We start from the raw sequence: 13,490 nt of genomic DNA on the forward strand, positions 1-13,490 counted from the left end.
CACAATCCCACACAGACGTTTTATTAGAGATGACGCAGCGCCCGGTGTGGTAGTGTTATAGAGGTAATTATTATAATAAGGCACTGATGGGGCACCCAAAGGGTTAAGCTAAGACAACGTTACCCCGGCCTGAGCTGTTTCCTTGTTTGCTGGGGGAGATAACATTCAGAGCTCCTGAGAGAGATCAGACGGGGTGAGAAATGGAAGATGAGACTCCTCCTCCTCCTCCTCTTGTGTGTCATCAGTGAGGAGGAGGAGCCAGGGAGCGATCACATGATCCCAATCCCGTAGCCCCTCAGCACTCAACGGGTTAAACTTAAAACTAATCTTATTGCTCAATTATTGCCGGCGGGCGTTGGGGGGGGGGGGGGTTAGGTGATGCTCTGCAGGGCTCTAGCAGGAGAGGGGTTGAACAACGCTCTGCTTTGATGTCACTGGTTCTGCCGTCTGTTCCTCATACTGCTAAAGGCAGCAACTGCAGCAACTGCAAAGAATATCCCTCCACCAACAGCCACAACTGTCTTACCATTATCCACCTGCAGGGGCAGAAGAGGGAAATACATTTCTGCCTAAATGCTCCCCACACTGTGCTGTACCGAGCCCCCCCCCCCCCCCCCCCCCCACACACTGTGCTGTACCCAGAGACGCCCCCCCCCGCACTGTGCTGTACCCAGAGCCGCCCCCCCCCCACACTGTTCTGTACCGAGTGCCCCCCCTGTGCTGTACCCAGAGCCGCCCCCCCCATACTGTGCTGTACCCAGAGCCGCCCCCCCCATACTGTTCTGTACCAAGTGCCCCCCCCCTGTGCTGTACCTAGAGCCGCCCACCCCATACTGTGCTGTACCCAGAGCCGCCCCCCCCCATACTGTTCTGTACTGAGTGCCCCCCCCCACACTGTGCTGTACCCAGAGCCCCCCCCCCACACTGTGCTATACCCAGAGCACCCCCCCCACACTGTGCTGTACCCAGAGCCCCCCCCACACTGTGCTGTACCCAGAGCCGCCCCCCCCCCCCACACTGTCCTGTACCGAGTGACCCCCCTGTGCTGTACCCAGAGCCGCCTCCCCCATACTGTGCTGTACCCAGAGCCGCCCCCCGCATACTGTTCTGTACCGAGTGCCCCCCCCACACTGTGCTGTACCCAGAGCCCCCCCACACTGTGCTATACCCAGAGCCCCCCCTCCCACACTGTGCTGTACCCAGAGCCCCCCCCCCACACTGTGCTGTACCCAGAGCCCGCCCCCCCACACTGTTCTGTACCGAGTGCCCCCCCCCTGTGCTGTACCCAGAGCCGCCCCCCCATACTGTGCTGTACCCAGAGCCGCCCCCCCCATACTGTTCTGTACCGAGTGCCCCCCCCTGTGCTGTACCCAGAGCCGCCCCCCCATACTGTGCTGTACCCAGAGCCGCCCCCCCCATACTGTTCTGTACCGAGTGCCCCCCCCACACTGTGCTGTACCCAGAGCCCCCCACACTGTGCTGTACCCAGAGCCCCCCCCCACACTGTGCTGTACCCAGAGCCCCCCCCCACACTGTGCTGTACCCAGAGCCGCCCGCCCCCCCCCACACTGTTCTGTACCGAGTGCCCCCCCCCCTGTGCTGTACCAGAGCCGCCCCCCCCATACTGTGCTGTACCCAGAGCCGCCCCCACCATACTGTGCTGTACCCAGAGCCGCCCCCCCCCATACTGTGCTGTACCCAGAGCCGCCCCCCCCCCCATACTGTGCTGTACCCAGAGCCCCCCCAACACTGTGCTGTACCCAGAGCCCCCCCCCACACTGTGCTATACCCAGAGCCCCCCCCCCACACTGTGCTGTACCCAGAGCCACCCCCACACTGTGCTGTACCCAGAGCCGCCCCCCCCCCCCACACTGTTCTGTACCGAGTGCCCCCCCTGTGCTGTACCCAGAGCCGCCCCCACCATACTGTGCTGTACCCAGAGCCGCCCCCCACCCTACTGTGCTGTACCCAGAGCCGCCCCCCCCATACTGTGCTGTACCCAGAGCCCCCCCACACTGTGCTGTACCCAGAAGCACCCTCCCCACACTGTGCTGTACCCAGAGCACCCTCCCCCCACTGTGCTGTACCAGAGCACCCTCCCCCCACTGTGCTGTACCCAGAGCACCCTCCCCCCACTGTGCTATACCCAGAGCCCCCCCCCCCTCCCCCACTGGGCTATACCCAGAGCCCCCCCTCCCCCACTGTGCTATACCCCAGAGCCCCCCCCTCCCCCACTGTGCTATACCCAGAGCCCCCCCTCCCCACCTGTGCTATACCCAGAGCCCCCCCTCCCCCACTGTGCTGTACCCAGAGACCCCTCTACACTGTGCTATACTCAGCGCCCCCCCCCACTGTGCTATACCCAGAGGCCCCTCTACACTGTGCTATACCAGCGCCCCCCTCTACACTGTGCTATACCCAGCACCCCAACCCCCATTGTGCCACCCCCCACATTGTGCTGTACCCAGTGCCCCCCACAATGTGCTGTACCCAGTGCAACCCCCCCCACTGTGCTGTACCCAGTGCCCCCCCCCCCCACACACACACACACTGTGCTGTACCCAGCGCCCCCCCCCCCACACACTGTCCTGTACCCAGCGCCCCCCCACACACTGTGCTGTACCCAGCGCCCCCCCCACACACTGTGCTGTACCCAGTGCCCACCCACACACTGTGCTGTACCCAGTGCCCACCCACACACTGTGCTGTACCCAGTGCCCACCCACACACTGTGCTGTACCCAGTTCTCCCCCGACCCCCCCCCACACACCGTGCTGTACCCAGTACCCCCCCCACACAACCGTGCTGTACCCAGTGCCTCCCCCTCCCCCCCCCGCATAGCGCTCAATCTATACCTGGTCAGAGAAGCTGTCTCCATATCTTAAATCGGTCACAAAATGTTCGCAGTTGGCACTGGTGACACTATATGACATCTTCTCGCCCACCTTTGCTAGCGCTTCACGCACCACCTTGTTTGGGGGGTACGGACGACGCTTCTGGTCATACTTGTTATTGACCTTATAATACCAGCCTTGTGCCACGTCCTCCAGGCGATCCTTTCTAACCACAGCCGTGCCCCCAAAAGCTGAGGATAAACTAGACCAGCCATCCTGATCTGGGACAAGAGCAGAAAGGGGTTACCCGTGTGTGGGACTGACCCTGTAACCCAGTAAATATGTCATTGTCATTTCCTCATTTTGTGCTCCTGTGTCACTGACTCTCCAACTCATTAAACACATCACTGATTAGTCATTGGGATGACATTTACAGTCTTTCCTGCAGTGGTCTAGGACATGTGGCTATTTTTATTAGTATGACGCGTGCACCAAGCCATTTTTCTTTATACTGGAGAGTGTGTGTGAGTGTGAGTGAGTGTGTGTACACACACTAAATAAGAAAGAAACCGCTCAGGATACAAGAGTTAATAGTACCCACAAAATATTAGAGAAATTGTGACATTGTCCTGGAACCAGTTGTGCATGTCTCCCTGCCCTGTGATTCCTGCCACTGCTCAGTGTAACATTGCAACAATGTTGCCTTCCCCCCAGGCTCTCAGCCTGTTGCCTAATAACTTTTCCATTGGCTGAGTGGTATGATCCAGGACCCCTGCGGCTGGTTTCTCCCTGCCCCTTTTCCTGCATGTCAGGTCCTATCCCCTTCCTCTTTCTACCAGCAGCCTTCAGGATCTGTCATGTCTCCCATCATCTCCTGGTAAAGTTTAATATCTTTTACATTTCCCTAAGTAATTGCACCTACTACAGCCCCCCCCCCCCCCCCCATTTTCTTTTGCATGTTGCTGTTATTGCTCAATAAAAGATTACAAAAGATTGCTTGGTGTGAATAAAAGGGGAATGAGTTAAGCTGACTGTCTCTTCCATGTGCCACAGTTTGCAGGAGACAGAGTAGACATCAAAATATAACTAAACAAGGTGTTAGTATTCTGGATCAAGGGTCATGTCTGGGGTATGAATGAACCCAGCTAGCTTCAACTCAGCCCTCTTTCCAAAGCACAACAAGTCCTGTATATTTTCTTCACTTTATTTAGGAAGGCAGCAATAAAAACAGGCACTTGTGGATAAGATGTTTGTGTTGGAAAGGTGTATCTCTGTGGGTGCTTTGTAGTAAGGGCAGGTGAAAAGAATTGGCCTTGCCATAAGGGTGTAACATGAATGTACTCGCTCTGCCAATGTCAGGAAGTAAAAGACAGTGGGTACTGCTTGTGACACAGGGATAGGGGTCAGGCCATACTAACTGTCAGCAGGGACAGGGGGGAATGGGAAAGCCCATTAACTTGGAGGACTGGAGATGTTGCCAGGGCAACCAGGGGTGTGACAGGCTGGAAGGAAAAAAGGCAACATAATGTATCCATTCCATCTGCACTGGGAGTGAAACTGCAAGGAAAGTAACATCCAAATACAGCTAGCAGGCAGAACTGCCAAGGAAAGGGGGGGGGGTGAAACAGAGAAGTCAGAAATGGGTATTTCTGTTCCATGACAGTTAGCTATAATGGTGGTGTGAGGTATATAATGTGTATAAAGACAACACAAACAAAAAAAAAACCTCCGAAGATAAACAAACAAGGTATACCAAAAATCACAAAAAGGGGACGGCGATGGGCGCAACATGTGCACCCTCTTATGTCAATCTTTTCCTGGGGTGATGGGAGAGAAAATGTGTGTAGAGGGAGAAAGGTGGTGGCCCGGTATTAAAGGGGTTGCACCCCATATGGCCTCCCCTGACCTCACCAGAGAGACAAGGGGTTAACTGGACTGCGGTCCAGGGATGAGGTTTGCACCTTGTTGTACCTTGAAAATGTATGTTCCCCTGTTCCCATGTTTCATAATAAGCATGTATTTTAATGTTTTAAAGTGCATTTCTGTATCTCCAGTTCTGGAGGTCGCAGAGAGTTCATATTTGGCCAATATGTGGAGTCACTGTAGGCATTTAAAACTGGCAAAGGTCGACCCACTGAGCCCACCAGAATGGAACTTATTAATATGTGTAGATATTAAAGTGTGTATGTATTTTATTTTGGATCTGTTCTGAAAATGCAGACGCCATTTACTAGGCTAATAGGTCATGAAGGGCAGACGGCTGAGTAGCCTAAGCACGGTGATCAAAAAGTAACTGCCTTGATTGTTACCCAATGTCTAGGGATTAAGTATTAGTCAATCAACAAACTCTGTCAGTCTAATTGTTACCTGAGGGCATGGGTTAGTCTGTTAGTCTGTGTCTCCACATTAGAGAGTGGATACAGATAATTGTTCACCAATAGGCTGTGTTCAATGTTAAGAATAGGGTTGCACAGGTATATAAACTGTGTCAACCCTACAGTTTTTAGTTGTGCTGGAGTTGTGCTTCTGATTCCATCTTGAATGTCACTGGACTGCTGGAGAATTGCTGTTGGATACTTCTCCATTCCCCAACCCTAAGTAAGTGTTATCTTCTTGCCTGTTAATTGTACTATATTGCTGTGTTCACCTTATTTAAGGAATAAATTATATTTTATTATATCTAAGCCTCGTTCAGTTCAACCCAGATATTTGGTGTTCATTATATCTTGTCATAAGCTACCGTGACAAGCTCTATAATTAACTGGTGGCAAGCGGCGGGATTAAACTGGACCTGTGTTACAGTATACTGCAGGATACTGTAACATAGTAGGAACTTGATGGTAATTGCAAGTTCCTGGGACTAAAGATATTGAACACACAGTAGTGCAACAGTTAACACAAGTTGTAACACCACCTCACTTCTGCGACTGAACCATGAGCGAGGCTGAAGGCTCATTCAACATGAGGACCCGAGCTCAGCTGAAGGACAAGTGCCGTGAATATGGACTGCCCTATGAGAACCAGGAGGTCGCAGACATGGTTGACGCAATCGGTGACTATGAAGCCCGGCTTGCAGAGCCTCAGGATATGGCTCAGCTTGCCCTTTTACAGCCACCCGGAGATCAGGGAAAGAACCCAGTGCCGGGGCGGCGGAATCTCGGGGAGGGAACGAGTGCACCTCCCGGGAGCAGTGCAACAGGAGGGGTTCTGGTTGCTGCGGCTACCAGTCCGTTCACCCCCGAAATGTTGGCACTGATTACTGCATGGGGAGACAGAGGGACACCAGAGGAGCGGCTGCAGTTTATCACTATGGCAGTGAACAGACCCGCTTATTGCCCCCCTGTCCAACCCAACGATGAACTCAAGCTGGACCAGCACAGTCTCACCAAGTTCGTGGAAGGCACTGACCAGATTGACAGTTTCTTAAAGAACTTTGAAACGCAGTGCCGGTGGTACAAAGTGCTTCCCCAGCATAGGGTTGTACGTTTGGACCCCTTACTGTCCGGCTTGGCTAAGCAGACAATGATGGCGCTTCCAGATGAGTATGCTGATTACTACGAACACCTGAAAGAACTGTTATTGTTTCAGTACGGTTTTACCCCTGAAGCCTACCGGGGTAAATTCCGGCAGGAGGAGAGGCAGCCCCAGGAGTCCTATGTTACCTACGTGACCCGCATGGCTTTATACGGGATACGCTGGGTGGAGGCCTATGAGGCACGGACTTACCAACGCCTGCTGGACCTCATCTTTCAGGAGCAGCTCATGCAGCAGTGCCCGCCAGCGGTGAGGGCTTGGGTGTACGACAAGAAGCCCAAGACTTACCAGGAGGCGGCGAGGCTTGCAGACGACTATGTGGCCAGCCGAGCCCTGATGACCGCCAAACCAGTAGCCAAGGCGGCGGTGGCGGCGGCACCGGCCAGAATGTCTGCCAATACCCCCCAATGGACTCAGAGGCCACCTGCGGGCAGCAGTTCACCGAAGGCGGCGAGCTCCGGCACGAGCGCCGGTGCTACAACTGCAACCGCCCTGGTCACATCAGACCAGATTGCCCAGAACCCCTGCATTCTGGCGGACCCCATCAGGGGCAACGCACCCCAGCTGCGAAGCCGGTAGCCCGCGTGCGGGTGGCTTCCACCACAGACACCGGACCGGTCATGGAACCAACTCCCAGCGAGGCGTCCCATGCCACACCTGTCCCGGTTTCATCGGTGCCTACAGCCAGGAGCGGAGGACATCTCAGCGCGGACCTGCAGCATACGGACGGCCGGAGCAGACATCACACCCCGGTCACAGTCGGTGACCGGCAAGCAGTCGGCTTGCTGGATTCAGGAGCTGCAGTGACCCTGGTCCGACCTGATATGGTCCGGCCAGAGGAATTGATCCCAGGCCCTGGGATACAGATCACTGTGGCCGACGGAGAGCCACGTTTTCTGCAAGTGGCCAGAATCTTTTTGGATTGGGGGGAGGGCCAGGGTGTGCGGGAGGTGGGGGTTTTACCCGGTTTGGATGCCGATGTTCTTCTTGGCAACGATCTGGGACCGATGACCTGCACCTACGACCGGGTACCCAAACCCGCTGCAGTGGCGGCGGTTACCCGGAGCCAGACAACGGCCATGGCGGCAACGCCAGTCCCCCAGCCTTTGGGACCAACGTTAGCGGAGGGCGCGGAGGAGCCAGGGGAGGTAAGCCAGGATCAGTTGCAACCACAGACTGACTTACTGTTCCCTCTCACCCTTCCCCATTCCCCTGACAATGACATGACTGGGGGGTGGCCAGAATTAGGAGCCCAGTTTAGGGAGGCAGTGAAGACAGACCCTACCCTGGCTGGCGTGAGACTTCGGGCATCCGAATCTCAGGCAGGGGAGGGCACTGAGCGCTGCCTATGGTATAAGGGACTCCTGTATAGAGAAGAAGGGAACCCAGGGATAGAGGAGGGATTGACCGGTAAGCGACAGCTAGTAGTGCCCCAGGGGTACCGACAGCAACTGTTACGGGTAGCTCACTCTATTCCGTTAGCGGGACATCAGGGGGTCAACAGAACCCGAGCCCGGTTATTACAGCGTTACTACTGGCCGGGGGCATCTCGAGATGTGGGCACTTTCTGTCGCTCTTGTGATGACTGCCAGCGAGTGAGTAAGGCGGGCGACCGTGTGAAGGCACCCCTGAAACCCCTACCGATAATAGGGGAACCCTTCCAGAAAGTAGCAATGGACCTTGTAGGACCCCTTATGATTCCTAGCAGGTCAGGGAAGCGCTACATCTTCACGGTGGTGGATTTTGCCACCCGGTACCCTGAGGCGGTAGCGCTTGGCACCATAGATGCCAAGACAGTGGCAGCAGCTTTGCTGAACATTTTTTCTAGGGTAGGTTTCCCTAGTGAGATCCTAACCGATCAGGGGTCGCAGTTCATGAGTGAACTGTTACATTGTCTCTGGGATGCATGCGGTGTACAGCACCGGTGCACTACCCCTTACCATCCCCAAACAAACGGATTATGTGAGAGGTTTAACGGTACCCTGAAGCAGATGCTTCGGACCTTTATAGAGGCGGAGGGGAAAGACTGGGAGATTCATTTACAGCACTTGCTGTTTGCCTACCGAGAGGTACAGCAGGAATCTACAGGCTTCTCCCCCTTCGAGCTACTATATGGCCGCAGGGTACGTGGACCTCTGGACCTATTCCGTGAGGGATGGGAAGGGGAGGCTACTGCTACTGATGCTTCAGTGATACAGTATGTGGTAGATCTCCGAAACCGGTTAGAGATGCTCATGGGGGTGGCCCAGAACCAGCTCAGGGCCGCTCAGACCAAGCAAAAGCGATGGTATGACTGGAATGCCCGTAGCAGAGAATTCATCCCAGGACAGCAGGTGCTTGTTCTCAAACCCACTCGTGAGAACAAGTTAATGGCTGCCTGGTCGGGACCGTACCCGGTCATCCGAAAGGTGAATGAGTGCAACTATGTTGTACAGTTAGAGCCTGAGAGGCACAAGACATATCACATTAACATGTTGAAAGAGTACAGAGCACCGAGTATAGGAGCAGTAATGGCCATTTGTTGCCCCCTGCTGGAGGATCCGGCGAGCAATGCTCTGCCTGATCTCCTAGTGGAGGCTAGGCAGGGACACACTGTGGAACAGGTGGAGATAGGGGCACAGTTGAGTGCTAGGCAGAAGGGAGAAGCCAGGGACATGCTAGCTAAGTATGGGGCCCTCTTCACTGACATGCCAGGGACCACACATCTCACAAAACACCCAGTGCTCACAGGGGACCTGCGACCTCTGCATAAGCACGCTTATAGAGTGTCAGCAGAGGTCAAGACCAGTATGGAAAGGGAGATAGAGGAGATGCTGACCCTAGGGGTTATTACTCCGTCCCAGAGTCCTTGGGCAAGCCCAGTAGTCCTAGTTCCTAAGAAGGACAAGACCACCCGGTTTTGTGTGGACTACCGCTTGCTCAACGCTGGGACGGTGTCAGATGCCTACCCCATGCCCCGCATGGATGAGTTACTAGATGAACTCACGGGGGCAAAGTATCTGACCACTATGGATTTGAGCAAAGGCTATTGGCAAATCCCACTGACCCTGGAGGCTAGGGAGAAGTCAGCATTCATCACTCCAAGTGGCCTCTATGAGTTTTTGGTGATGCCATTTGGGATGAAGAATGCCCCGGATACCTTCCAACGCCTGGTCAATAGGTTACTGGAAGGGATGCAGAGCTATGTCAGGGCTTACTTAGATGACATTGCTGTCTTTAGTAATTCCTGGAACGCCCACTTAGGACATGTAGCTGCGGTGCTGGATAGGATCAGGGAGGCTGGGCTTACCTTAAAACCCACTAAGTGTATGGTAGGGATGGCAGAGGTCCTGTACTTAGGGCACAGGGTAGGTGGAGGACACCTCAAACCAGAGCCAGCCAAGGTAGAAGCCATAGTTCAGTGGCCTGTTCCAAAGACCAAGAAACAGGTCATGGCATTTTTGGGCACCGCAGGGTACTATAGGAAGTTTGTCCCACAGTACAGTGCCGTTGCCAAACCCCTGACTGATTTGACAAAGAAGCAACTGCCTGTGCTTATCACCTGGACTCCTGCCTGTGAAACTGCTTTCCAGGCACTGAAAACTGTGCTTGCTGGGGCCCCCATACTGGCTGCCCCAGACTATACCAAACATTTCCTCATACAGACTGATGCCTCGGACTATGGCATTGGGGCTGTGTTGAGCCAAGTGGGGGACGACGGTAGAGAGCACCCTGTGGTGTACCTCAGCTGAAAACTACTTCCCAGAGAGGTGGCCTATGCCACCATTGAGAAAGAGTGCTTGGCCATTGTGTGGGCACTCAAAAAACTCCAGCCCTATGTGTATGGAAGGGCTTTCACGGTCCTCACAGACCACAACCCCCTGAGTTGGCTGCAGAGGGCATCAGGGGAGAATGCCAAGTTGCTAAGGTGGAGCTTGGCCTTGCAAGAGTTTGAATTTACCATTCAGCACAAAAAGGGTAGTGAAAACAGCAATGCTGATGGACTTTCATGTCAGGACTATCCGTCTGAGTTCGTTAAGGGTGCCAGCAGTGCCCCATTCCCCGTTAGGGCCAGTGGACCACAGGTCACCCATTAAGAAGGGGAGGTGTAGAGGGAGAAAGGGGGTGGACCGGTATTAAAGGGGTTGCACCCCATATGCCCATCCCCTGACCTCACCAGAGAGACAAGGGGTTAACTGGACTGCGGTCCAGGGATGAGGTTTGCACTTTGTTGTACCTTGAAAATGTATGTTCCTCTGTTCCCATGTTTCATAATAAGCATGTATTTTAATGTTTTAAAGTGCATTTCTGTATCTCCAGTTCTGGAGATCACAGAGAGTTCATATTTGCCCAATATGTGGAGTCACTGTAGGCATTAAAAACTGGCAAAGGTCGACCCACTGAGCCCACCAGAATGGAACTTATTAATATGTGTAGATATTAAAGTGTATATGTATTTTATTTTGGATCTGTTCTGAAAATGCAGACGCCATTTGCTAGGCGAATAGGTCATGAAGGGCAGACGGCTGAGTAGCCTAAGCACGGTGATCAAAAAGTAACTGCCTTGATTGTTACCCAATGTCTAGGGATTAAGTATTAGTCAATCAACAAACTCTGTCAGTCTAATTGTTACCTGAGGGCATGGGTTAGTCTGTTAGTCTGTGTCTCCACATTAGAGAGTGGATACAGATAATTGTTCACCAATAGGCTGTGTTCAATGTTAAGAATAGGGTTGCACAGGTATATAAACTGTGTCAACCCTACAGTTTTTAGTTGTGCTGGAGTTGTGCTTCTGATTCCATCTTGAATGTCACTGGACTGCTGGAGAATTGCTATTGGATACTTCTCCATTCCCCAACCCTAAGTAAGTGTTATCTTCTTGCCTGTTAATTGTACTATATTGCTGTGTTCACCTTATTTAAGGAATAAATTATATTTTATTATATCTAAGCCTCGTTCAGTTCAACCCAGATATTTGGTGTTCATTATATCTTGTCATAAGCTACCGTGACAATCTGTCTTTGGTGATCTTGGAGCACCAGATACATCTCATGTTCTGTTGTGGATGAGGTACATCGACGATGTTCTGATACTCTGGGGTGGCACTGAGCCGTGATTTCGGTCTTTCGATGTCCTCACCCACAATGAACAAAACTTCAGGCTGACCTTGCAGATAGTGCACATACTTTTTTTTTACAGATTAAGGGTGTCCCGGTTAGCAAATTCCTCTGATTGAGACACAACTGTTCTGCACCACAAGTCTTTAATGATAGGGCCACAGAGCTCAAGAAACGCTTCCAATCACAAGGCTACAGCAACAGGAGTATCACCCAGGGTCTTAATAGAAGCAAAGCCCAAGTGAGAGAATCTTTATTGGTTCCCAAAATCCACCAGAAGTTGGACCAAAAAATCATACGGTTCATTGGGACTTACAATGATCAATGGTCTGAGATGCGGAAAATACTCCAAATACATTTTCATATTGTACTGGGCAATAATGTCAGTCTGACCAGTGCCTCCAATTTGCAAGATAAACTGGTGCATAGCCATTACGCTCCCCAGACTGCTCAGCCCTGCACTGAGAAATTACATTAAAGGGTTTTTCAAATGTGGTGCTTGCTCTGCTTACAGATACATGAGTGACAGATTATTTTTGTGATACTTCGGGTAAAAATATCAAATATTTCCTGAATTGCAAATCAAAGAGAGCTGTGCACTATCTGTCCTGTCCCTGTAAGTGAGTTTATGTGGGAATCCCGACTAGAGAATTGGGATTCCGTGTGCTTGAGCATAGCAGAAGTATCTATATGCTAAACAGGATCAAAATGCCTTCAAAAAATAAAACAATTGCTAAATATTTCCTACTAAAACATGACTAAGGGTTGTAAAGAACTGCTCACCAATTGTACCGAAGGTCCTTAAAACGGTAGGTGCAAAGGAGGTATAGTACAATAATAAGAGAGAGTGAACGAAGAAATTCAAAGGTACCCCTATAAATGCACTCTAAACCAGGCGTATATATTTGTAAGGCTATAAGGTAAAGAATCCCCTATACCAGAAACTAAAAGCGAAAACGACGCAAAAAACAAAAAAGTTTTAATACATATTTAAATTTAACAATTACACTCAAATGGATAAAATATGGGTAAGAACTAAACCCCTTGGAGGAGTGAGCGGAGTCGATTAGGGGATAATAGTGGAATTAATGGTGTCTTAAGTAGTTTATATCAGAGATAAACCCCATAAACTCCTGCGTATAAATAGAAAGTTGCTACCTGCGGTTTCTTAACTAGCATAAAATCATGCTCATGTTTGGAGATTAGTTTACTTTGCAAAGCTTCTGTGAGAATATTTGTAAGTTCTTTCATGAAAGTAATTGTTGGGTTGCTTTTTAATACTTTATAGCAGTTACGATCAGATAGAATGCGTTTGCATTCGCTTACATAGTCACATTTGTTTAGTAATACAACATTACCCCCCTTATCAGAGGGTTTGAGAACAACGGAAGAATCAGATTCTAGATCTTGAAGAGCCAATCGTTCATTAAAGGTAAGATTTTGTTCTCTCTTTCTTATCCTTATTGATTCAAGTTCTTTCGTAACTAATTGACAAAACACGTCTACATTGGCACATGTATCAGGTGGCGATTCGAATAGAGATTTATTTTTAAGATTAGTGAAAGGGCCTTCACCTTGGGGTCTAGTACTTTCCTCTAAAAGACCCTCCATGTTCTCTATGTTCACACAATCCTGTGTACTCATGTTCTCCAGTGGCGTGTTCCTATTTTGCCATACTCTGCGTTTTTTTAAAAACTTAGGTAAGTTCAGTTTACGGCAAAATAGGTTTAAATCCTTAACCGTGTCGAAAATGTCAATTTGATTAGTAGGGCAAAAAGATAAACCTTTAGACAGCAGACTTATGTGATTTGCATTAAGAACTTTGGATGAAAGATTTATAACCTGTATCTCCTGCTTTTCCTGTACCTCCCCCTCGTTTGGTTCTGTTCCTGATTGTCACGCTGCGCTCACCACAAACAGGACGGAAGACCGCGGGGCTGAGGTGGGGATAGAAAGACACCGACCCACAACCACGCAGTCCTGTCCGGAATGCGTAGTCCAAGTCGTACCGCGTCGTAGGGTTGGA

General features: G+C 51.3%; 1 protein-coding gene across 4 annotated transcripts in view; it reads right to left on the reverse strand.

Annotated features, from left to right (window-relative positions):
* Positions 1–13,490, reverse strand: part of LOC142465730 (phospholipase A and acyltransferase 3-like) — a 37,478-nt gene continuing 23,988 nt past the window's right edge. For all 4 annotated transcript variants that reach the window (XM_075569976.1, XM_075569978.1, XM_075569975.1 and 1 more), the window contains exons 4-5: positions 2,856–3,115; positions 1–536 (exon numbers count right to left, since the gene is read on the reverse strand). In XM_075569976.1, the coding sequence (XP_075426091.1) occupies positions 432–536; positions 2,856–3,115 (365 nt within the window). In that variant the 3' untranslated portion in view covers positions 1–431. The remainder of the gene's footprint in view (positions 537–2,855; positions 3,116–13,490) is intronic.

The sequence above is a fragment of the Ascaphus truei genome, chromosome 14 (assembly GCF_040206685.1).
Source record: "Ascaphus truei isolate aAscTru1 chromosome 14, aAscTru1.hap1, whole genome shotgun sequence".
Classification (NCBI taxonomy): Eukaryota; Metazoa; Chordata; class Amphibia; order Anura; family Ascaphidae; genus Ascaphus; species Ascaphus truei.